This window comes from Sciurus carolinensis, chromosome 4, assembly GCF_902686445.1.
Source record: "Sciurus carolinensis chromosome 4, mSciCar1.2, whole genome shotgun sequence".
NCBI classification, from domain to species: domain Eukaryota; kingdom Metazoa; phylum Chordata; class Mammalia; order Rodentia; family Sciuridae; genus Sciurus; species Sciurus carolinensis.
The window spans coordinates 137775737-137802212 of NC_062216.1; the positions used below are offsets into that span (position 1 = coordinate 137775737).

Consider the following 26476-nt stretch of genomic DNA (forward strand, 5'->3'; position numbering starts at 1 on the left):
GTTCAAGGTTAGTCTTCCATTATGTGACATAACAGAAATTTTACTGAAAATGCCTTTGTATAAACAAGCATTAAAAGAGCATATTATTTTTGACCAAAACACATAAAACAGCAAATGAGATTTTTAAGAAACTATCCAAAGAATACAATGTAATAAGTGAGTAAAGATGTATATACTGATAAAATTCACATAACACGAGGAAGTAGAAAATATACTAAATGCTGAGAAGCAGAGGACTAGAAAAATAAATTTGGGGATATTTATTTCCATATACAGAAGAATACTATGTAGCCATTAAAAGATAAAACGTATATTAATACTGATTTAAAGATACTAACACATTAGTATTTGTAAAGATGTATAATTTAAAAAAAAGATCATACATCAAAAAATTAGGTACAATCGCATTTATAGAAAATCACATACTTCTGTGGAGATGTATAAAAAGAAGTTTACCAGAATTTTAAATGGGGCTACTTCCAATCCTGGAAATTTGAATAGCATTAAATTTCTTTTATATTTTTCTGATACATTAATTATTTAAATAATTATTTTTCTTCAAATGATAAAACTATTTTTATTTGGGTTAAAATGCATACATAACTTGAAAGTAAGCTATGAAAGTAAACTTGAAAGTAAGCCATGTTTAAAAATTTTTTAAAATCATATAAATGTAAGAATAGAAGGTGCTAAAGACAATTATTGCATTTTCATATAAAAGATTAAAAAACATAAGAAATTTAAAGATATTTTAGTGCAAAAAAATGGTTTAAAGAGTTAAATAGCAATAGACATATTTAAAGGAAAAATCTTGATGCAAAGTCTTTATGCAGACTGCTCCGTGTACTTGGAGAGGATATATAAATTTCTGAACAAGTCATCTGTTCAAAACTTTTGAGAAAAACTGCAAATTAACATGTATTGGAAAAAAAAAAACAATAACTTGGTGAAATGTAGAACCAAGATCTGGGTAGAGCAGCAACAAAACCTTTTGTGAGAAACATAAATAAAGATACACACACAAAAAAATTCAAATCACAAGCTATAGCTTAACACTTGAGTCGACTCATGCAATCTAGAACCCAAATGAAGAATATAGGAGGTTCGTCACAAAGAAATTCTAAACAATATCTAATCTAACTGATGTTTTAAGAATAAACTTTTTAGAAAAATCACTTAATTACTGATATGAACTATGATTACTATCATGATCTATATTATGACCAGACAAAACTCCAAACAATTATCATTTTCAAAATTAAAAAACTCCCCTGACAGGAAAAAATTCTAAACACTAAGGATATTCTAAAGAATGCTCTTGACTTGAAGCTCTGAATGAGCTCCAGATATATTCTAAGCAAGAGGACAAATATTAGAATAAGTTATAACCATCTAAAATAATTTTGAAGGTTAATAAAATATATACAGTAGTACTACAAAGGAAAGGTAACTGATACACTTGTATATTTTAACAGTCTGAAAACATACTTTCCCACATGGTTACTAGTCTTCAAGAAGGTATCAATTCACACCTCACAAAATTTAATCTCTTTTGTACTATGCAGCACTCAAGAAAATGAGAAAAACTTTCTATAATCTTATGATTTTGTTAGAGATCATGTTGAACTAACAACAAAAAAAGTAACTTGATTCAATATAAATGAATACTCAAAGATTTTTACTAAGTGAGGATCTCTGGGCAGAATATCTGCATACTTAATGCTTGTACTTAAATAGATAACTAAAAAGGTGACAGCTGAGGAATGCTTTCACTTCTTTTCATGGTTTCTAATGTCATTTCAGAAATGCCTATATAACACATGACAACATGGAATGTCTCCACCCATGAAAGTGTATTTGAGTCAAGCAAGCACTTAGGGCAGTAACACAGAACTGTTTTATCTTTGTATGGTTAGCCAGAACAACAAGGAAAACAATAAACAACCAAAATACTAATGAGGTCAGAAAATACTGGCATATAAGAATCCATAGTAAAAATGTTCAGAAAAGAACCTATGATTAAAATTTCTGGAATACATGTATTGCTTCTAATATTTTTATGCTAGGGATTCCTCTACTAAATATACACCCAAGAATTTGTTTAACAAATTCTTTTTTAAAGTATATTACATAAATTAAGCAAAATTCTACTTGCACTGGTAATCAGTAATTTGTTCCATTTCAAAAATATATCTAAAATCCTGATTTTTTTTTTTTTTTAAACCAGAGATTGAACCCAGAGGTGCTTAACCACTGAGCCAAATTCTTGGTCATTTTTTGTATCTGATTTAGGGTCAGGGTGTCACCGAGTTGTTTAGAACCTTGATGAATTGCTGAGGCTGGCTTTGAACATTTGAACATGAGATCCTCCTGCCTCAGCTTCTGGAGCGGCTGGGATTACAGGCACGCACCCCCTCACCCAGAAAATCCTGATAAATTTGACTGTAATAATGGCTACTTAAAAGTAAATTGTTGGTATATACTTTTTTGTTAGGACATTTTTAATCCTTTTAAGTGCTGTTATATTTACCCATATTGCCCTCATTTTGTTTTTATGTTTTATCTGCTATTCAAAAGATTACATTATGTTCATTTTTTAAAAATCAATAAACAGGTGCACCTGCTAAAATAAAATGTAGATACCAAAGGGTATTTAAAGAAAAATGAATCGAAATCCCTATCTTAAGGAATTCACTATTTTGTCTTGTGATAAAATACACTAATAATAACAGGTAGTGTATAAGTGCCAAATCTATGATTTAAACACTAAGAGAATCACTGTGTGCTCTAGTGGTCAAGCAAGTTCACACTCAGGACTTTGAGATCTACCTTAATAAAAATAAGTTGGTAAATAAATTCCAGAGGATAATAACCTGTGCAAAGTCTTATGGAAGTAGAAATATGGAATCAATGGTTCCCAAAGAAAACTTTTACCAATCTCCTGAATCCCTTCAGATAAATTCTTTTTTACTCCATATTAGGGGACCAGGGACCCCAATGCTTGCACCCTCATTATCTAGCCTGCCACCACCTGTACAGTACCTTGTCCTCCCTCAAAACAGGACACAAGGAATAGTTATCATATAGTTCACCCTGTTACTCCCTATTTTATGAAAACAGATACAGAACATCTGCTGTCAATCTATCGATAATTTCATAGACATGTAAGTCTTAACTGTCCTCTATTTGGATATGTCCTTTTGTTGTTGTCAGAATATCCCTTTTTCTTTATGAAATGATGATCAAACAGGTGATCAATCTATTTTTAATGCCCTCAAAGTCCAAAATAAAAAAGGCTATGCTCTTTCAGTGACTGAAAAAAATTTTTTAAATGTACTGGTTCATGAAATGTAAACTTCAGAGAATCAATCATTTGATGGGCAGTAAGTCACATTTCACACATTTACCAATAATAAAATTCTATTACCTTTTCCAAATTAAGACTTGAAATATAACTTGGCTAAATTTTACAAGGAATGGACAATTCTTAAAACTTTTGATATCCTTAATAATAAAAGTCTCCCAACTAAAATCAAACATAACATCAAAATGTTCATTTTACTAACTTACAAGTCATTTTAAATAACTATTAGCATTTCACACACTATCTCAAATACTAATTACAGATATCAGTCATCACTGTACAGAAAGTAAATTGTCAGGATTAAGCTGAATAGTGGTGACAAGATGGAAAAAATTTTTTAATATCCCTGATATAAACATGTCTATAATTTACCTCTAAAACATGCCAAATATGTATATAACAAATGTCAAATATGTATAAAACAATTTACTGACAGAATACTGTGCTGCTTGGGACACTAGGAGAAGTGGGCTCTGCTTTCCCAGACTCACTCTCCCAGTAAACAAATCCATGGGCCCTAAACTTTTTTGCTTGTTTACTCTTACAAGTAGAAATGTTTTAAATGTTCATCCTCAGCTTGTTGAAATTTATAACCTTACAAAATATGAGCATGCATTATTGAACTCCCAAAGTATCTATAAGGTAAAACCAACACAAACACACACACATACACACAATTTACTGTAAATTAGTATATAAACACACCTGAAGCAATAATACAAATTGTTATTAGGATAAAGAAAAATGAAGGTGTTTAAAAACTAAACTCTACATCCTGAAATAAGAAATATATATATATATATATATACACACACACACACACACATATATATATATATATATATATTTTTTTTTGGTGCTATAACTAACTTCCTTTGCAACTTCCCAAAGCAGTTGATAAATATTCTTTACATAATGATCAATCAAAACAATCCTGGAAGTTCCTAAAATTTAGGCAATTTTGAATTCTAAGATTAATTTAGATATATAGTACTACTGCATTTCAACTACTATCAAAAAGTCTTGGGTGTTATGACCAGTTAAAACAAAAGTAGGTGGGAAAAAATTAACTTTTTTTCATTTCAGTCTCTGCTGAGGTATAGGGAGACCTCTGACCACTAATCACCTTCATAATGATTGAAAGATTTAAGAAAACTTTCTTTTCCAGACTTAAAGAGACCCCTAGAGTAAGTTTGGGCTCTGGATTAAGTCTCCAGTAGAATACTAGCTCTGCTTGTTACCTTTAGCAAGGAAAAAAGAAGGCTGTGAAAATTAAAGGATGTTTGTAAAAGCACCTCTCCTGAGTAAAACCCTGTGATAAGTTATTGCTATCAAAACTTAGTATAAACTCAAAAACAACTGGTGAAGGTTTTCAACCCTTCAAACAGGTATACCAAAATGCTTATGCTCTGTCTTTTCAATAGGATTGTGGAACCACACAAACTTTCAAAATAAATGTGATAAAAGGTGGCAACATTTTGTAGGTACAGAGGCCATGAAAATAGCAACTTCGGGAAGTGGCTAGAAGTAATAAGTTACAGTAACACAATAATGTTCTACCCTTCCCTCTAATATAAGGTTTCTAAGTAGTTAAAAAAAAAAAAGAATCATCCCAGCAACTTAGGAGGCTGAGGCAGGAGGACCGGGTATTCAAAGTCAGTCTCAGTAAAAGCGAGTTGCCACTAAGCAACTTAGTGGGACCCTGTCTCTAAACAAAATACAAAACAGGGCTGGGGACATGGCTCAGTGGTCAAAAAAAAAAAAAAAAATCATCTAATTAGATTTTTAAGTGCAGGTATTTTTCTTATGTGAATAGTATGCGTGAAATATGATAAAAAATAAATGATGAAAAAAATACTTCCTCTATTTCATCCAGTGCTTCTACTAGAATATGCTATACTAGAAAATGCTCAGTCACAGCTTGAAATCATACTGTAGCTGAAGCACATGAAAGATGGGCTTGGTTATGACACTTCAAAGTCAGACCACAAAACTGTTGCCAGGAAGCGCAAAGGCAGCAACTGCAGAGAAAGCACTGTAACAGCAGCAGTGTAGGCACTGGTGGCTCTACCCGCACACCCCATATATGGCTAAGGTTAGTCAGATGTAAGGGGCCAATTTGAGACTGAGAATTTGTGTTTTTAAAATAATGCATTCAGGATGTTTTTCAACTAAATTTTTTTAAGAGTCATCAGCATAAAGTGTCATAGCTTTTCTAAGAAAATTATGTAAAGAAAATAATTTACACACTTTTATATCATTTAAAAGGGATTCAATAGGTTCTTCTAAGGTCTTAATATTTCCCACCCAAAAAGGTAAGTTATAAACTAAAAATTCTATAGTTTTAAACTGATTTTTTTACACAGAGCAATTAAACTATATTCTAACAAGCAACTCAAAATTAACTATTCAAAATCTTTAACACTTTATATCTTAAGACTACACACAGTATTCCTTTTACTGACAAGAGTAGAGTCACTTATTCTATAAAGAAGCTTCAAATGGGTCCTTTAGAAGTTAATAAAATTAGTATTTTAAGAGCAAAAGGATTTAATACTAACCTTATTGGCAAGTCTGTATTGAACTAAAAGGATTATAATAGGCTGGGTATGGTAGCAGAATGCCTGTAATTCTAGTGACTTGGGAGGATGAGGCAGGAAGATCAGAGGACAAGGTCAGTCTTGTCAACTTGGTAAGATGGTGTCCCAAAATAAAAATTTTAATAGCTCAGTGACAGAGCACCCCTGGGTTCAATCCTCAGTACCACTAGTAATAGTAGTAATTATTATTATTATTACAATTAAATAGAAAATGGTCTAATTCAATTTTGAATTCCTCTTTAGAACCTAGTTTAGACTTATGAAATAAGCAGCTAATTAATGACTCAATTGGTTATACTATTTTTCTAAACTTAACCAAAATTTAAATTGCTTTAGGACTTTTTAATAGGAAGAGACTGTATTTAAATTTTTAAAAATCTCAAAGATATTAAAAATATGTGCCAAAGATAAAGTCTGTCATTTATTTTGTAAACATAATATCTGTTACATGCAAAACAATATTTTAAGCCTCTGGATGTGAAGGATTTCAACATAGATCTCACAATAGACAACTATAGAACTTATATCTACGCTATGAAATAATTCAATGAACCTTTCAGTGAGTCGGACTCTCAAAATACAAAGAAGTGGAAGACTAGATACTTATTCTTGTAAGTTTGACAAGATAAACTTTCAAATACTATTCAGTAAGAAGAGTTTAAAATCTAATGGAAGTTAACCAACCTCTATTAAAAAAAAATACAACATAATAAGGATGTATCAAGCATAAGCCCATGAAGGAATGCTTTAAATTCAAATTTAAGGACAGAAATGAACAAAGTGGTACTGTTTTAAGATTATCTGACATGTATGTTAGATTGAACCAGAGAGAGAACTGAGACAGAGAAAACAAAACTATTACCATACTCTAGGGAAAAAATTAATAAAGGTAAAAAAAATAAACAAAGTAGGTTAATAATGGTGGCAAGGAAAAGAACCAATTAAAAGTAATTGTGAAGAAAAGACTGAGTCAGAAGACTGACTGACATATGCAGACAAGAGGAATAAGTAAACAACAACTAAAATGTTTAACTTGACCTAGAGATTAATGACATCATTAACAGAAACAGGAGAATCAATGAGAAGAGCAGTGTTGGTGAGGAAAGATGCTTCTTTTTAGGCTGCATTTAACAAAATTCCTGAAAAGAAGGTAAAACTGTTTAACAACCAAATTAACAGACTGGAAAAAGGGAAGCCTAAGATATGAAAAATATATGTATCTAATGTTGTGATAAACATAGATTATAAAACTAAATTACAACTTTGAAAATCTATGCTTGATCAAGAAGAATTCTTTAAAAAAATCTCAAAGGTTAATGTAAATATAGTAGTCATTCTGTGGCAAAGGGCGTGCATTTACTGTATTACTACCTAACAATATATTTTTAAGTATAAAATCACAACATATTAAATACTATTTCATTTAAAAAATCAATACATCAGAAGAAAAATGAGAGACGGGTGATTTACAGAAACATGGGAACTGGAAATTGACTTGGAAGCCAAGGGCAGAAAGAAAGATTTAAGGTTAAAATAAAAAAACTAAATTCAAAATTGTGGAAGAAATCTCAGTCCTGCATTTTATGTACACCAGCAAGGATTAGCAAAAGGCACTCTAAATATTCCCTATTAATCTAAATCTTTATAAAGTATGCTAAAATATAGATATAATCACATACTATAAAACTCTACCAGGCAGCTTTAAAATCAGAAACCAATTTTTTGCTTACTGATAAAACTGAAATTGTACTCCAGATCTCAGTTCTAGAAAAATCAGAAATTTATATCATATGCTTGATGTGTACTCTTTTCCAGCTAAAGGCAGAAGGAAGGAAGGCTACTTTGGAGACTAAGACAGAAATTTGATAAAAAAACAGTGCTCTTTCTACTCTATGAATGACATTTCTGTATAAGAAGAGATAGCTATGAGTATCTTTTACAACTTCTCCTAAGGAAACAGTTCACCCAACCAATTAATCAACTTTTAAATATAAATTCTTTAATGCAAGGAAAACACTAGAATAAGTATATTTGTGGGTTATGAAGTTCCCAAAACTTTCTCCTGACAATGAAATTTAGGATATTCTATAAACTAAAAAGTAAGTGAATTTTCAAAAAGACTAACCAATAATTAATCTGGCAAAAACATTTCAGGTATTCTATGATCTTGTGAGAGGTTAAATTTAAAAAAAAACTATTCAAAAAAATCATTAGGCATTTTGGTATTAAGTATTTAAAACAAGCAGCATTCAAGAGATTTCTTAAAAGCTTAAAATTGTCTTATGGCCCTTTTTATAAAAGTTTTTATCACCTTTCTCACTATCTGGTGTCCTGAATTTGCCTAGAATGGACTCCATGCCCTCACAGTTACAAAGAGGAAAAGTACAAAATAAATGAGGAATCAAAATTGAGAAAACATAATAAAAATTGCAATGCTTGATCTTTTCAAGACTTTGGTCTCATTGTTCATGGAATGAGCAGATAAATTACAAAAAAAGGTTTTATGCAAATGGTATAAACTTAGAAACTTCTACTTAAGTCCTGTCAACTATAAAACTCCTAATAAAAACTATCTACATCATGACAAACTAACCATAGAATTCAATTAATCAAGAAGACATTGGTAAGTCAGAAAATTCTTGCAACATGTGCAAACTGAATTTTTAAAGAGACCTAAGAAGGCCATTACATGTATTCCCTCTATCTAAACCAGTATTACACTAATCTTAGAGTAGTAGAAAATTTCCTCTTCCTCCAAGGCAATAAAATTGGGTTATTCCATAACAGTAGTTAACTTTAAATTTCTCTTTCACAATTTTAATACATTGACATGAACCATTATCCAATTATCCTGACCTCGGACATACAAGAATTCTTCCAGAATCAATTTCATATTAAAACAAGTGAATGTTTTACTTGGAAACAAATTTGTAAAGATTATTTTCACGTTTTTAGAATGTAGAGTTATACTGTCTAAAATCAAGTTTGGCCTAATAAAAAGTTTGCTATACATTAGAAAACCTACATTAATGGAATACAGAAAGAGCTAAAGATCATGTTATATTTTCTCTGGGTGCCACATTCTGAATTTCAGATTTGTTCTGCAATTTGTCAATCATTTCAATCCATCCAGTCAACTTTGTAAACAAAGGCTACATGCCAAGTTCGATATGAGAATTTGATTAAACAAAGCTTAAAATGGCCATCATTCACTTACACAGGAAACAGTAAAAGGGAAAATACCACCACACACCTCTTTTAAAAAAGCATCATGTTAATGTTCACGAAATAAAGCCTTAAGTTTCAACCTCCCAACAAGTTTTTACCAAAGCATTATTCAAAATAAAGCTTCGATCTTCCACATAATCAAAGCAAGTTTGACATAGCTCCAAAGTCAAGTGTAAGGGATTTTCTAGTAATTCCAAAATGCCCAATAAGAAAGTGGAAAAAGTCTATGTCATATCACCTATTACCATCACTTAAAAATTGCTTTTTATGCAGAACTCTACGGGCTGTGTTGCTTTTGGCCTGTTAAAGGCAAAGCAACATTATCTCTGGATTGCCAATAGTTTCTCCTTATTTGGCTAACATTGAGAGATCCCAATCAGACTACTATAAAACTTTTAACATGCACAAAGCATCCATTTTGAGAAAACTTTGTGGCCAGCTTTCTTTCTTTTTTTTTTCTCCCCCTTCACCCCCAAAAGAAAAACCAGAGCTTGATAAGTGGCTTTGAAGAGTGCTCGGTGTTTATTCTTCTTTTTCTAGCCCCAGTGCACACCCCAGAACCTAGTAGGGCTCAAGGATCTCTGCCACTGCGGCAAACTCTTCGAGTACTGGACTCAATATGTTCCGGTCCAGCGGTGGGCAAGCCCTTTGGGAACGCTTCTTTACCCTAAACAATCCAATTCCCCCTCTTTCAGCCAGTGCAGATCAGCTAATTACAACCCGTTTTCCCCTCCCCAGTGACCAAGAGTAATAAAGGAGAAAACAGGAAATCATTCGCTCAGGGCACTCGGCTTAGGACTCTAGATGACTATTATCATCATCATTTGTAATCAAGCCCTAAAAAGTACAACAAATCCAATGCCCACCTACAAGCCAAAGACATCCATCTGCCCAAACGTCCCTAATGTCCCTTGTTGTCGCTTTCTTCAGCACCCCCCAAATATGCCTGACACTGGGGCCCGGCACACCCCACTACACTCCTCCTCTCTCGACCCCAAATACCAGACACACGTTCACAAACGGCCCTGGACCCCTGTCCCCTACGGCCCGGAAATCACCCGGTTCCCAACTCCAACAGCAACTGGTCTGAAAGGGGCCTCAAACCCAGCGCCCTCGCTACACTAGTACTCTCGCTCCCTCCCTCTCAAGAAGCCGCCCCCTCACCCGCAGCAGGGAGTCTCCCGCCGCCCCCAGCCTCAGAAGGACAGTGGCCGAGAGAAGGCCTAGGCGTGAGGCCAACCCGGACCCTCAGGGTTGCGAGACACGGCGGCGGGGCGCACAGACCTGATGTAGGGCAGTGAGTCCGTCCACATTGGCGTAATTGATGTCGGCGCCGCGGTGCAGCAGCTTGAGGACCTCGTCTGTGTCGCCGCTGGAGCAAGCAGCCAGGAAGACGGCGCCATCGTCGAACTTCACCTTGGTCTTCTGGCGCTTCACCACGGGAGGCTCGAGGTCCGTCTCCGAGCCGATCCAGCGCTTCAGCTGCTCGTTCCGCTTCTGCTTCGCGTCCGCCATCTTCATCCCCTCTCCTGCCGCCGGGTCTTCTTATCGCGAGGGGGGGGAGGCGGAGAGGGAAGAGCCGGGAGGCAGGGGGTGTGTGACTGTTTCTATGAGTGCAGGCCAGAGGAGGGCTGGAAACCGGGAGGAGACGCTCGAGACTTCCAGTATCCCACAGAGCACTGGGGCGGCGTGCCCGGCCGAGCGGACCTCCCTTCCTACCACAGAAGCCCTCCCGCCCCCGGCACGGCCACCCGTCACCGGCGGCCAATCTAACGTAACTTCGCGAGATCCAGGCAGGGAGGCGCCCTTCGGCCAGTGCGCATGCGCTGTGGACCTAGACCCGCCCCAGGAAGAGCGCTCCCGCGAACTGCGGCGGGGGCGGTCCTGCCACCGGAGGGAAACGGGTGTGGCCTGGGCAGCCCGGGCCGCGGGGGCCGGGACCAACCTGGAAGGGTGGAGGCAGGGAAGGAAGGTTGTCCTGCCCAGCTGAGGGTTCCGGAAGCCAGCAGTGAGGCTGCAAGGTTCTGAAGGGCAGACCTTCCTCGGGGCTGTCTCAGCTACGCCGGTCGTTTGCTCAGGGCGGAGGATTTTCCTATTGGCTGCGTTATTTGAATGGAATAGAAGATAGGTGGTGAATTAGGTGCTTGTGGTTGCTCCTTCTGAGGAACTCGGAAGAACTTAGGCACCTCATTATTGATAGGCATGTTTAAAAAAGTGGGGTCTGCGTAGCCGACGGCTTTGGTGGTAGTTAACGAAGTGACCACCTATTGACAAAGGTTGACCTGCGATAGTTGCGGTGGCTTCCTGCCAACACCCACTGTAGAAACGTCTTTCCTCTTATGCTTGTTTGTTATTGTTTTGTTTTTCCTCTCTTACGCTTTAGTCCTCTTCCCCTTCCTTCAGTGCTTTAAGCCTCTGTGGCACTACCCATGAGCTCAGCCCAGCCTTGTTAACTGGTCCTGACCTTTTAAGGGATTTGTGGTTCCAGCTCCACTGCTTTCTAAGGAGGAGTAAAGACCCAGCTGCGTTTAGATTCAAAAGGCAGTTAATAAAGGCAATTAGTTCTACTGATTTTTATTGAATACCTACCTGGCAAGCCGTGACTTACTAGGCACTGAAAATACAATGGAAAAAATGACATATATTTGAACCACCTCTTGAATTCACATGCTCAAAGAGACTAATTTATCATCATCATAAAAAAAAGAATTTTTAACTTTGCCTTGTATGACCACACACGCACGCGCCTACACACAATTCGTATTACTGATGTCTCATGAATCATCTATCAGCAATCACCACCGAAAGGTATTTTTCTAATACCCCCTTGCTATCCACTATTTTTTAGTGCATTCAAAGCCAAAATGAGTTATAAATCGTCACCGTTGGATGGAAGCTTAGGGATCATCTAGATTGAGTCCTCAAAGTACTAGTTGATTTGTTTAATTTTACTGAGAAGCAGGTTAGGATCCATTCGACGACAAATATACACCTGTTTTGGGTCAGGCTTTTTTTGGTGTGTGTCTGTGTGTGTGTGTGCGCGCGCGCGTATGTGCTGGGGATACAGCAGTGAACAATTAAGCCTTTCTTATTCTCAGTGCAATGGTTTTTCCAGCACACCATATTGCAGCCTATCATATTAAGAAATAAAATAATTGAGTAAAATATGAGTAGGAAACCAACCGCCTGTTAGACTGAATATTCTGAACCGCAATTACTGGGACAGTAATAGAATCCAAGTTAGGATAAAAATATTTCCTTTGAAAATACTGTAGAAACAGAAAATGAGTGTAGCATAGTAAAATGCACCATTGTGTCTTCATAAAATGCGCGAATGATAATATCAGACCTTTGTATAATGATGGCATTTGGTGCTGAAGAACTCCATTAACACTGAAATATAAAATGTCTAATCACAGAATACAGATCTCAGAATTAAAAAGAATTTGAGGAATGCCTTGTCAGCCCCTCTGTCTACCTAGAAAAACTGATAGTTTATTCCTATTTTCCAAGAATATTATAGTCTATTTGGTATCTCTGAAAAGTGCTCTTGGAATATAGATCAATATCTCAAGTTTTCATGCAAACAAGAGGAGTTTGGTAGGAAATATGCCATTTCAGATTGAAGCATTTATTTCAGGATGTGAAATTAATAAATAAAACAATAGCTTATTTATAAAACATAGGTCCAATTGCCAAAAGCTGCCAGATAAAACAAAATCCAAAAACCCTGAGCTGTTAACTTGTGCAAACTTCACTGCATATAGTTTTCCTTCTACAAATTTATGGATCAGGAAGTTCTATGTTAATGTGATTGAAAATGCTCTTTATTGCCATCTGCTTTGTCTTTTTAGGATTATGAGCTAATTCCAGAATAGGCAAAACTTTTTATTAGAATACGCACACAATGAAATCACTTCTTATTACCTTAATAGCAGATGAATATTCATCAAAGCAGATGAAAAAATTGAAGAAATAATAAATATTTTCATTTCCTACTGACCTGTAAGTAAATTGAAATGTGAGAGTATATTTTAGCAACTTTAAGGCAATTTAAATGTTAAAATAGAAGTCCAAATGAAACTATGTTCATTAATTTGCTAATTTTTTTCTGACAAATCATTAATCCTGATGGGTTTTTTATTATAATCACAAGGTTGTCAGAATAGCATCTGTACACAACTTTCTCAAAAAGTTTCATTACACTAAAAATATCCCCTACTAACCATTAATTTATTTGTTATGACCAATTTAAACTATTTTAACAAATCATAAATTTATATTAAATGCTTGAACTTTTTTCCTGTACATGCTTTTTCTCTATTACCTAGGAGCTGGAATCCAGAATAATAAATTACACTTATTGTTATACTTATTATTAGCAAAATAACAAGAGTATATAATTACAGGCAAAAAAAATTGTGTGTTTGTATCTCTGTGTGTTTATAGCCTTAGCTTAGTAACAACCTGTACAATGTGGACATTACTAACATATTAGAATGCTGAACCTAAATCTGAAATTTTATTTGATTACAATGCCATCTTTGAATACAGAACAAGAAAAGGAAAAGTAAATCATATTTAAATTTTAAAGTCAATCTAAAGTAAAAAAAATTAAAATCTCAGAATTATTGTTTAGTAGAAGATTGATTAATTGCCCCCACATCACAAGCCTTTTTCTTTTTTTTTTTTTTTCCCCCAGTACTGGGGACTTGAACCCAGGGCCTTATGCTTACAAGGCAAGCACTCAACCAACTGAGATATATCCCCAGCCCACAAGCCTTTTTGACATTTTACTTAGAGGCAGAATCTCACTGAGTTGCTTAGGGCCTGCTAAGTTGCTGAGTCTGACTTTGAACTTGAGATCCTAGGGCCTCAGCCTCCTGAGCTGCTAGAATTGCAGGCATGTGTGAGGCACCAGCAGATAAAAATATTTTTTACATATAGAAGGAAGTTAGTCTGAGAACCTAGTTAAGAACTCTTGGGCTCTGAATTGTTTCTTTCCTTGTTTAATAAGTAGATCAGTCCTTTGCCAGTCTTTGCATTCTCTATAAAATAATAGTAAAGGTATATGTCACTAATATACTATAGTTTACTAAAATTTTCCATAAATCATCTTTATTTTAGTCAATATTTTTCTCCATTTTGTTTTTGTACTGTGGATTGAACCCAGGGGCACTATGCCACTGAGATACATCCTTATCTCTTTTATATTTTTTTTATTTTGAGAAAGGGTCTTGCTAAGTTGCTGAGATTGACTTCAATCTTGAGATCCTTCTGCCTCAGCCTCCTGAGTCACTGGGATTGCAGGCCTGGTTTATGAAAATTTTTCTCCCCACACCCTGTAATCCCTGCAGCACCCTGTACTGGGGATTGAACCCAGGGCCTCACATGTACTAGGCAAGTGCTCTACCACTGAACTACACTCCCAGTCCATTAATTTTTACTATACAATGAAGCTTTATGTTTATACAAAAATGTGCATAAATTTAAGTACTTTAAATTTGTTTTCTCATTCCTAATTTAAATCTGAGATTCTAATTTACATTTATATACTTGAGAATAGAAGAGTAACAAGGCAATTTTATCTTCTATACTTTACCTGGGTTAAGCTCTCTCCCCCATGTAATTATTTCTTTCCAACGTTTTATTTAAGAACCTGAAGAAAACCAAGGCATTAGACCAGAGATACTGTGCTTAGTAGAAGAAAAAGTAAGCCCAACTCTCCACCATGTCAGCTTAGGAACCAACTTCCTCAACAAGACTCCTAAAGCTCCAGTAGTAAAATCAAGAATCAATAAATGGAATGATATCAGACTAAAAAGCTTCTTCACAGCAAAGGAAACAATCAAGAATGTTAACAGAGAACCTACAGAATGATAGAAAATCTTTACTACCTATATTTCAGAGCATTAGCTCCAGGATATAAAAAGAACTCAAAAAAACTTAACACCAGAAGAACAAATAACCCAATTAATAAATGGGCAAAGGAACTGAACAGATACCTCACAGAAAAAGAAATACAGATGGTCAAAAAAATATATTTTAAAATGTTCAACATCTCTAGCAATTAGAGAAATGCACATTAAAACTACACTGAGATTCCATCTCATTCCACTCAGAATGGCAATTATGAAGAATACAAGTAACAGTAAATATTTGGGAGGATGTGGGTGAAAAGACACACTCATACATTGCTAGTGGGACTGCAAATTGATGGAACCACTATGGAAAGCAGTATGGAGTTTCTTCAGAAAATTAGGAATTGAACCACCATTTGACCCAATTATCCCACTCCTCACCATATGCCCAAAGGACTTAAAATCAGCATACTGAAGTGACACGGACATCAATATTTAGAGCAGTTCAAGTCACATTAGCCAAGCTGTGGAACCAACCTAGATGCCCTACAATAGATGAATGGATAAAGAGAATGTGGTGTATATATACACACAATGAAATTTTACTTGACCATAAAGAAGAATGAAATCATGGCATTTGCTGGTAAATGGGTGGAGTTGGAGAATATCATGCTAAGTGAAATAAGCTGGTCCCAAAAAAACAAAGACTGTTCTCTCTTTTATGCGGATGCTAACCCATATCAAGGGAGAGTAGGGAAGCGAATATTAGAAGTTCATTGTATTCGACAAAGCAGAATGAAGGGAAGGGAGTGAGGATGGGAACAGGAAAGATAGAATGAATCGAACATAACTTTCCTATCCTTATATATGAATACATGACCAGTGTTAACTCCACATCATGTGCAACCACAAGACTGAGATCCTAATTAGAATAAGTTATACTCCATGTATGTGTTATATGTCAAAATACACTCTACTGTCATGCATATTTAAAAAGACCAAAGGAAAAAAAAAAAGAACATGAAGAAAAGTTACAGACTATAGATAGCATCATAAGGTATTTAATGTCAACCAGGGAGTTCATCAAAACCAATAAGGAACCATCCAAACTTACTTTGGAGTCCATTTCTAAATCAATTCTGATTTCTGTATCATACAAAGTCAGTCTCACTCCCAGACCCAGTAGTTTCTTTTACAACTCTTGACAGCTTTCTTCTAACTCTTCTGGGTAAAATTTCTGCCACATCTGGCTTCATCCCAAGAACCTAATCCTAGCATAGCACAAGTAGTGACTTGATATTTCCATGGAATAACACTGTCCCTCCCCCCAAAAAAACCCAACCCTGGGAATTAGATGTGTGTCTGGCAATGATCCAAAATGTAGGCATAGTGCTGAAGAGATAACTTACCTCTATTGTACATGAATCCCAACTTGTATCATGTTCTGTGTCAGAACATTACATGGCCATTTATATGAATTATTTAGCTTAGTGTTTCTCAAACTTTATCACAATTTTTGCCAGATTCAAGAACCAAAACTATTACTATTTACTTAACATTTTCTTTAATCTTTTAAAAACTTAAACAGAATTAATTTAAAGGAAACAACTTGTTTTGGTAATTGGAAAACATTTCCAATAAACATAAAAGAAGACCATAAAAACAAAACAATATTATTCCACATTAGGGTGCCAATCAAGGATTTGAGCCCAAGACTTAAATCTCAATTTATATGAAAAAGGAATATTGGTAAAAGTTGGACATAATAGCCTCAACTAAAGACTTTTCTACTTGGCATAATCAGAAAGATAAGATATTGAAAAGAGAATGACCGTTTCACTAAGGGTTTCACTATTGTTTTAGCAGTACATCTACCTAAAGAATTGCTTCATGTACCACAAATCTACATGTCTCGTACTTTGGGAAACTGGCTGACTTTCGTTACCGTGTATAATAATTATGATTAGCAAAGGTTATCGGAAGAGTCTTGGTGGTATAACTGCCTCAAGGTAGGAAGGCAAGCCATTGGAAAACCAATTTATATGAAAGTATATGCTCTGCGAGAAAACCTAAAAGCTATTTCAGAATGAAGAGTCATGTTCCATAGCACTGAAATCAGTCAGAACAACTGAAGGTTTCTCCACTATCTGAGAAGAGAATTTAAAGTGCATAAACTTCATCTTTGGACACCAATATTTAGTTGAGTAATGCATTTAGTTGTTCTTCAAATAAATCCTAGGAAAGGCTTCTAAATTCATCTGTACGGCAGAGTGTAAAAATGGACAGAATAGCATAGTGAGAACAGAAATGTTCAGTGAAACAGACACAGCATCCCTAATAATGAAGCTGATTATACTCATTTTTGGCAGGTGGGAATAATATTCATTTCCTGTGATAGTCTTAAAGATTAAATAGATTATGTATGTGAGAAAGAAAAGTGGTTTTTGGTTTTGTTTTTATGTTTCTTGTCTTTGCCCCTTTTCCTTCCCTCATTTAAGCTGTTAGCACCTCTGCTTTTCTGTCTCAGGGCTTGTTTGTGGCAGGGAAGAAAGCCGAAGTTGCTTTCAAAACATTTTCCTTCCTATCTTGAAATGGCCATCCCCAAATTTCTTATAAGAGTTTGGGGATGATAATCTGGTTAGAATTACATTTGTGTAGTATTAGAGATGAATAAAAAATATTTTCTAAATTTACTTTTGTCACTTAACAAAAATATTGATTCACAATACCATGGAATATTATTTTTATTTAGGTTGAAGAAGAGGGAACCAAGCAAAAGATTTACCGAAGCCATCCTTGGGTGCTGCCATGGGATAAAAAGAATTTCACTGAGAATAAAAATTGAAACTTAGACACAAAGACGAGAGAAAAATCTGTGGGCCTCTTGAACAATAGGGATTTGCTCTCTGATACCTGGAAGTACCCCCAGATTGTGATAGGATCTCAAAGTAAATGACTGACTACCACTTCAGAGAGACTAGAACTTTAGAGCCTGATAATCCCACCGACCAAAAATAGTTGTTCTACCAATGGTGCTAGAATGTAGCAGTTTGGTAAATCTGAGATCAATCAGTGGAAACACTTTGATTGATATTTGTTATTTGTTAATCATTATTCTAAGTTCCAGGGACACAAGAATGAATGAGATGAAGTACCTACTATCAACAAGTTTACATTCTAGTGCAAAAGGAACAGAAAATGAACACATTTTTTATTTGATCTTAGTAACATGAACACATTTTAATTTTATTTATTTATTTTTTAATTGAACAGGTGTGCTTTACTACTGAACTTCATCCCCAGTCCTTTTTAGAGACAGATTCTTGCGAAGTTGCTGGGGCTAGCCTCAAACTTGAGATCCTCCTGCCTCAGCCTCCCTAGTCACCAGCCACTGTGCTTGGCTATGTAAACACATTTTAAATTAATAGATTCAAATACTGGTAAATGTAGTGAAGGAAAAAAATTAGGATGAGAAAGTAGATTACAATGTCTGAAGTTATTGACAGTTTAAGGAATACAAAGGAGGCAGTAGGGACTAACATTAATAAGTCAATCAGGAAAAGTATATCTAGGTTTTCTGAGAACTGCTATTTTTATACAAGGGGGAGATTCTTTACTAAAAGGAATTTAAAAGTACAAATACCCAATTAAGTGCAGAATTGGAAAGAGATGCTTTCAAGTGTGCAGGTCTAAAGTTTCACAGTACATCTGTCCCTGACTGGAACTTGAATGTTGGAGAAGACTTTTTAAAGATACCATGCATACTAGAATAGATGTTTCAGTGTTAGTGTGCAAACACACACAACCCATGACCACAATAGCACTGTGTGGGTTATGATCTCAGTTGACATACAACTCTGATGAGGGTGGAAGATCAATTAGTATGATTGCTATTATGTTTCCTTCTTAACAGGTGGTAAAGTCGACCTGATGTCCTTTATAGAAAATCAGAAATCTGGGTAGACTCATCTAGGATCTATGTTCAGGTTTACACAAGTCCAAAAGCACGGTGTCAGTTGGATTCTGATCTGGAGGCTCTGGGGAAGAATCTGCTTCCAGTTTCATTCAGGTTGTTGGCAAAATTCATTTCTTCAGTTGTAGGAATAAGGGTTTTATTTTCTTGCTGGCTCTTGGATGGGTGTCACTCTCAGATATTGGAGGCCTCTGTTTCTTATACGTGGCCTCCACCGTCTTCAAAGCCAGCACTAGTGTCAAATCTTTTTTGCTTTGCTTCCAATCTCTTTACTTTCCCTCTTGAGAAAGGTAACCTTTCCACTGATTTGAGAAAAGTGTCTGTCTTTGTAAGGTGATCAATTTAATCTCCTTATCTTAAAGTCTGACCATAACAGATTAATCACAAGAGTGATGTCTCATCATATTTACAGGTTCCAGAGGTAAGTGGAACATTTCTTTCTTTCTTTTTGGTGGTGGTGCTAGGGATGGAACCCAGGGCCTTGTGGTGGTACAAGTGCTCTCCCATCAAGCTGCGTATACTCTCAGGCCCGAAGGTGGATCATCTTTGAGGGACCACTTTAGAAATCTTCTGACACCACCCTGCTCAATAAATAATAGTTACCTTCCATCTTACATCTCAATGAACATTCTTTATTACCTATAATCCAAGAACTAAGTTACAACAAATAAATAAGACATTGTCTATCAAGTTAAGGAGTTTACAGTTTAGTGGAGAAAAAGAATACTGAAATAGATCATTTGGATACAAGATAAGAGCTAATACTTACTTGGAAGTTACTAAATGTCCATTACTGCTATAAGCACTGTGAATATGTATTACTTTTAAGGGGAGAAGAGAGGTTGCAGTGGATACTATGAAGCTCAGAAGAAAATACTGAGGAACTAAGGGAAAGGGCAGACAGGAGTGACCTGTCAGGGAAGTCTTTGAGAAGGTAATGATATATGAACTCATCCTCAAGGAAGAGGACGAACTGGCTATGCACAAACGTGGTATATGAGTGAGGAGAGATGGGCATGGGGATATTATATGCATAAAAGGACAAAGAAGAACAATTAAATGGTATCAGCACAGAGCAACAAGAAAGGATTCAAAGCTGAAGACAGAGTAACCTATATACACTGAAAGTCCTCTATACACATTAGATGACATGCTTATCATTAAAATGATGGGGGTGTTTGAAGCATTTTTAAAAGTGTCACACAAAATTATTTGGAGTGGTTCAGACAGCCCTAGGTAAAATGTAAAGAAAGCTTAATTTATCTGTGAAGGTTTCCCTAGCATTTATCCTGTGACTCATTCTTGCTATTAGTGGACACAATTAATCATTGGCATAAATGGAGAATTCAGATCTTAGTTAATAGGACTTGAAATATGATTTATCTCATTTAAAAAATTCTCAAAGACTGAAAAGTCATCTGTGCCATGATAAGATCCTCATATTTTTAGGCTTGAATGGATGATGCTTTTTTCTATTTGGAGACTTCGTGTGGGTGGTAGCTGGCGTTGCAGAGGGAAACTAATGGGATGACAATGCGTGTGTGTCCCGTTCCTTTTTTCCTTTGCTCTTTTGTCTATTCTGATAGTACCTTGGGACATTAGAACTGTCCTACTGGGTTGTCCCCAACTATGTTTCAGTCAAATGACGTAGATAGGTTAAATGACCCTACATTTTCTTACAAACCTATAAGGAGCATTTATTTCTACCCATCATCATAATTTAAAGACAATAAGTGAAGATTTGTAACATCACCATTAAATATAGTGGAGATTTTAATTATAAATCACTACGGTGGGCTAGGGGTAGCTCAGTGTAGAGCACTTGCCTAGAATATACAAGGACATGGGTTTGATCCCCAGCGTCATAACAACAAAAACAAAAATTGTTACTAATAAATAAAGGGGAAATTAGATGTAAACTAATATAGAGATAACCAGGGAACTTCTAAGTTTTACACACACACACACACACACACACACACACACACATGCACACACACACCATAGGCACAGACATCCATGGACATCTGTTTCTCATTTGTCTGTTTGAATTTCACCTGTCTGGCATCCCTTCCATCTTCTGTTAATAGTAGTGTATAGGCTTTCCTGAGGAAAGAAGAGAAGAATATTCCTTTCCATTGCCCAGAATCCTGGGACTATCTATTAAGACTTCCTGAACAACAGATACATAAACTAATCAAGGTTCTTGGTTGGGAACAACAGATGCTGACACTATTTGTATTAGTTCTCTATTGCTGTATAAAATATTACCACAAACTTAAGCTCAAACTTATACTTAAAACAACACACATTTTTTAACTCATAGGTTCCCTGGGTCAGGGGTCCAGCATGCTTTAGCTAGGTCCTCTGCTCAGGGTTGTAAGAGTTTGAAATGAAGGTTTTGGCATCTGCGTTCTCATCTAGACTTGAGATCCAAGTTCACTGGTTTCTGGTAGCATTCAGTTTTTTGTACTTGTAGAACTGAGGTCCCATTTTCCTTCTGGCTGTCAGGCAAAGACTACCCTCTGCTCCTAGAGGCTGCCCTCAAGTCCTTGAGGCTGCTTTTAGGTTCTTACCATGTGGCCTTGTCCATAGGCAGTTTATAATATGGTGTTTCTTTTTCTAGGTCATCAGGAGAATTTTTTTTCAAGAAGGGCTCAGTCTTTCTTTTAAGAGCTTTTGCTGATTAACTCTGGTCCATTCAGGATAATTTCATTTTTTCTTTTAATTATTTATTTTTTTAATTATAGGGAAATGCACATAACAAAATTTATCATTTTAACAATCTTTAGGTGTGCAGTTCAGTGTCATTAAGTAATAATTGGTCAATTATTACCAACATCCATCCACAGAACCTTTTCATCTTGCAAAATGTAAACTGAACCCATTAAACAATAACTCCATTCCCCCTTCCTCTAGTACCTGACAACCGCAATTCTCTTTTTTTTACAAATTTGCTACTATAAATTAAACCATGTAATACGTCATTTCGTGAATGACTTATTTTACTTAACCTAATGTCTCCAACTCTCATTTTTATTATAGTATATGCCAGAATTTCCTTCTGCATATGTGTATGTTGCATCTCCTTTTGTTTATTCTTTTGCCCATCGATGAACGCTTTCTCATTGTGAATGAAGTTGCTATAAATATGAGTATACAGATATCTGTTTGAGTCCCCATTCTCATTTATTTTTGGTATATATCCAGAAGTGGGATTTTGGATCATTTGAAAATTCTAGGTTTAACCACCATACTGTTTTCTGTACAGTCAGCACCATTTTACATTAACAACATCAGAAATATTTGCTTTTGAATAACTCAAAAACACTGGTTTGGGACATTCCACATTTTCAGAATTCCTTCATCTTTGTCAGATCCTTAATCATGAGACGGAAATCCATTATATTCACAGTTTCTCCCACACTCAGTAGGGGATTATGTGTGGCATATGCACCAGAGACAAGAATTTTAGGGACCAACTTAGATTTCTACTACTGTATTTTCACATGCAAAAAAGACATTTGCGAAAAGTAGTTTTTGGAGAATGAATCCCAGAAGTAAGCAGGAAAAAAATGTAAGGCAATCAGCAAACAGATCATACTATGGTAAAACTGATAGAATGACATTGTTTGTTTTTTAAATTTTTTATTACTTCTTTTTAGTTATACATGACAATAGAATATATGTTGACATATTATACGTACATGGAGTATAACTTCCCATTCTTGTGATGTACATGATGTGGAGTTACACTGGTGGTGTATTCATATATGAACACAGAAAAGTTATATCTGATTCATTCTACTGACTTTCCTATTCCCATTCCCCCTCCCTTCCCTTCATTCCCCTTTGTCTAATCCAAAGTACTTCTTAGAATGATATTGTTGGTCCCACCACCACAAGAGAGTAATTTTCAAAACAATTGTGATAACTAACCAACAAGAGGACTCCCAATGCCCCCACCCCCTGTATTCACGACTTTATGTACTTCTCTCTCAGAATCTCTGGGCTATTCCATGTGACCAAGATTATAGAACACAAGTAATAACCCATCACTTCCAAGATTAGGTAATAAAAGGCAATGTGGCTTCAGTCTCAGTTGCTCTAGTGAGTAGCTCGCCCTGGGGGAATTGTGCTGCCAAGTCTGAAAACACTTAGGCAACTTTATAGAGAAGCCACAACTCCAGGAACTGAAGCCTCCAGCTAAATAAGTGAGCCTTCTTGGAAGCAGATTCTCCAGGTCCAACGAAGCCATCATACAATTGATTGCAACTCTGGCTACCACTAAGTTAAGAATGATATCTTTAAAGGTTTTTAGCAAGCAAGATGAATGTGGGACAGAGGTCATATGTGGTTTGCAGTATTTGAACTATTTACCCCCTGATTCTTTATAAGTGAACTTTCCTGGTCCTTGTACCTTTACTACTAAGAGTGATCATGAACTCTTCTTGCACCTATCCAACATTTTCTCGAATTCAAATAACCCATTGATCAAGCCTAGCAACCAGGCCTAGCTGTTGAAGGTCTAGAAGATGGAATGCCTAGTCCTGTTCAGCTTCTGTAATAGATGACATAGTTCTTCTTAAAAGACTAAAAATATGTAAATGTTCCCCAAATCAAAAATGTTCAGACACCAGGTAACAAAAAACAAACAAGAAGTGACTTCATCTAAACCAATCAGGTTAGCTTTCCTTCACATTAGTGGACTAAGTAGGTGTTCAGATATAGAGTCTGAGTCTTATCTAGAGTTTTAGTTGTCACCTACTTTGTTTCCTGTACTCTTTGTGATTTTTTTTTTTTTTTTTAGTTTTTATTTCAATTTCAGGAGCTACCCCATTTCTTTCCAACACATTCATTTTTGCTTATAACCAGAGACAGTTTCTATGCTGGGAGCTAAAGAACTTAAACTGGTTCTAATAATAATTACTATTATGTGAAGATCATCAAAGAATGCCAAGCTTGATAATAACATTTTATTTCTCCAAGATATTCTGTTCCACCAAGATAATTTGGTCTGTCAATTGTTTTCTTCATGAGACGTGGGGTATATTTTATAACCATTTAACTTTCTGCAAGCAAATGATATCAGGATAAATGTTTATGAAGACTGGCATAATAACAAGGATAAGCAGAAAATTATTTGTTCACCATAAAACATGATTTAAAACTATAAATAAATACTCAAAACTTTTTCCTTATTTAGATTTATTTCTAAGTATTCTATAACTTGTGTGTCAAAATCCAACTTTTCCTATTTCTTAGTTATTAATTTACATCAGTTTATATTATTCATTTATTCATTCACTCAGTTAGAACATGTTTTTGAGTACTTTCCATAGACCAAGCTCTGTGTCAGTGCTAAAACTATAACAATGTGAACACTTTTCTTGCAATCCATAATATATGGTGAAAGACTCAACTCCGTAATTGCTGTATACCATTAATTATGGAGCAACTTCCATTAAGTGCCTTGGCATTATCTATGATATAGTTTTTGCCAAAAACGAATAGTCTGAGTCCAACCAAGACTTTTAGACCAAATATCACTTTATAAGAAATATGAGGGATAGGAGAACATGTTAAATAATACCACAAGAATTTAATCAAACAAACTCAAAAAGATAGTCTATAGGACCACAGGCCTGATGTCTTAAAAAAAGAAGTTAATGTGAAGATTTTTAAGAATGAGGATATTTAAATTACAAGAGACCAAAAATCACAACAAAATTAAATATTTAAGTTTCGATTAGGTTGTGGGATAGAAAAGAAGTTATGACTGATTATTGGAAATTTTTGATTGTGCATTGTATTTTAAGATGATGTTCAGGGTCTTTTGTTATTTGTGTTCTAAGACATGTAATCATGTAGTTGTGTAGAAATTTAAGTAGATTCACGTATGGAATATAATGAAGATGACAACTTGCTTTCCAATGTTTCAGCAAAATAAAAAATATGAACACAAGTAAGTAGATAAAGCAAATTTGACAAGATTTCAATTTCTGAGTTTAGGTAACAGGTATGCAAGCACTTATTCTACTGTTCTTTCAACTTTTTTTGTTTGAAATTTTTCATAATAAGATGTTGAGGGAGAAAAAGAACCTATTATGAGAAGATTGTATTGGTTCTCTAATCGTGCCTCAGAGGCATTTGGAAATATGAATAGGTATATTATTGGTTATCAAAATGATCATGGAGCACTACTGTGAATTAGTAGGGAGGAGGGTAGAAGATAGCCAATAACTTGCATTGTGTGGGAATTCTCCAACTAACCATGAATTATATTTCTCAAAATGCCAAAAGCTTTCCTTCAGAGATATAAACCAATAACTAGCATATACCAAAATCATTCCCTTGGCCCCTTATTCCAGTCTAGTGTCTATTCTTCAAACCACAAAAGAATAATCCTGAAAGAATACTCTATATTAATGGTTTACACTACCTTTTTTCTTTTTTGTTTATCAAGCAACCTAAGTTTGATTCTGTACCCACCACTTCTTAAAAACTGGTCTTATCAGGATGAGCACAAATATTATTGTTAAATCCAAAGGACATTTTGAAGTATTTGATCATGATGAATTCTTTCTCTTTCTTGAAAATTTCCCCTCATCTTCCATGAGACTACTTTTTGGTTTCATTTTGTTTTCCTCCTAACCTTTTATTTACTTTTCAGACTCCTCTTATAAGCCCCCTTTTTCTTTGCCTGCATCTTGTTTTATGAGGATTTCATCTTTAGCTTTTTTCTCCCCACCCCTACCTAGTTTTTCTCAGATCCCCAACTTCAAAGCCTGATATTTCATTTAAGTTCCATGCCTATTTATACAGGTAAAAGGATTGTGTAAAGGATTGCTATTATCAATACTAACACATATGAAATGGAACTTAAAATCTCCCCACCTACACTTGCTACTCCTTTTCTAGTCTTTATTTCAGCTAATGACTGGGATCCTCTTCCTCTCCTTCTTCTCCTGCCCTCTTTCTCCTCTTCTTCATCCTCCTCCTTTTTTCCTTGCTGTAGATTGTGTTCAAGGCTTTACACATGCTAGGTAAGTGCTCTACCACTGAGCTACATCCCCAGACCAACAGGACTCTTCCTGACTCTTCCTAATGTTTTGGGAATCTATTGAAAAGACATCTATTCCAGATGGCAAACAAGGGGAAAGTCAAGGAAAGGTATGACTTTGGGGAAGAAATGATATTTAAGCGAGATGAGTTATTATGGGGGAATTGACCGAGGTATTTGGGAGTGATGCTGTGGACATTAGGGAGGATACTCCATGCTGAAGAATAGAGGAAGATCACAAAGGCAAAGTAAAACCACACTTCTGAAAGTGAAAGAAATTCAGAGAATATCATGGTAAGTAAATAAGCCAAGCCTCCCAAATCAAAGACTGAATGTTGTCCCTGATAAGTGGATTATGATACATAATGGGGAAAGGGGGTGAGGGGT

The 26476-nt window shown here is 35.5% G+C and overlaps 1 protein-coding gene across 9 annotated transcripts in view; it reads right to left on the bottom strand.

Annotated features, from left to right (window-relative positions):
* The window catches only part of Ppp1r12a (protein phosphatase 1 regulatory subunit 12A), a 138400-nt gene extending 127427 nt beyond the window's left edge, over positions 1 to 10973 (bottom strand). For 6 of the 9 annotated variants that reach the window (XM_047548818.1, XM_047548814.1, XM_047548817.1 and 3 more), the window contains exon 1: positions 10477 to 10972. In XM_047548818.1, coding sequence (XP_047404774.1) covers positions 10477 to 10713 — 237 coding nt within the window. In that variant the 5' untranslated portion in view covers positions 10714 to 10972. Of the gene's footprint in view, positions 1 to 10476 lie in introns of all 9 variants that reach the window. The other 3 variants (XM_047548812.1, XM_047548816.1, XM_047548813.1) reach the window with 1 other exon arrangement.
* Positions 10974 to 26476: the final 15503 nt, after the last annotated feature.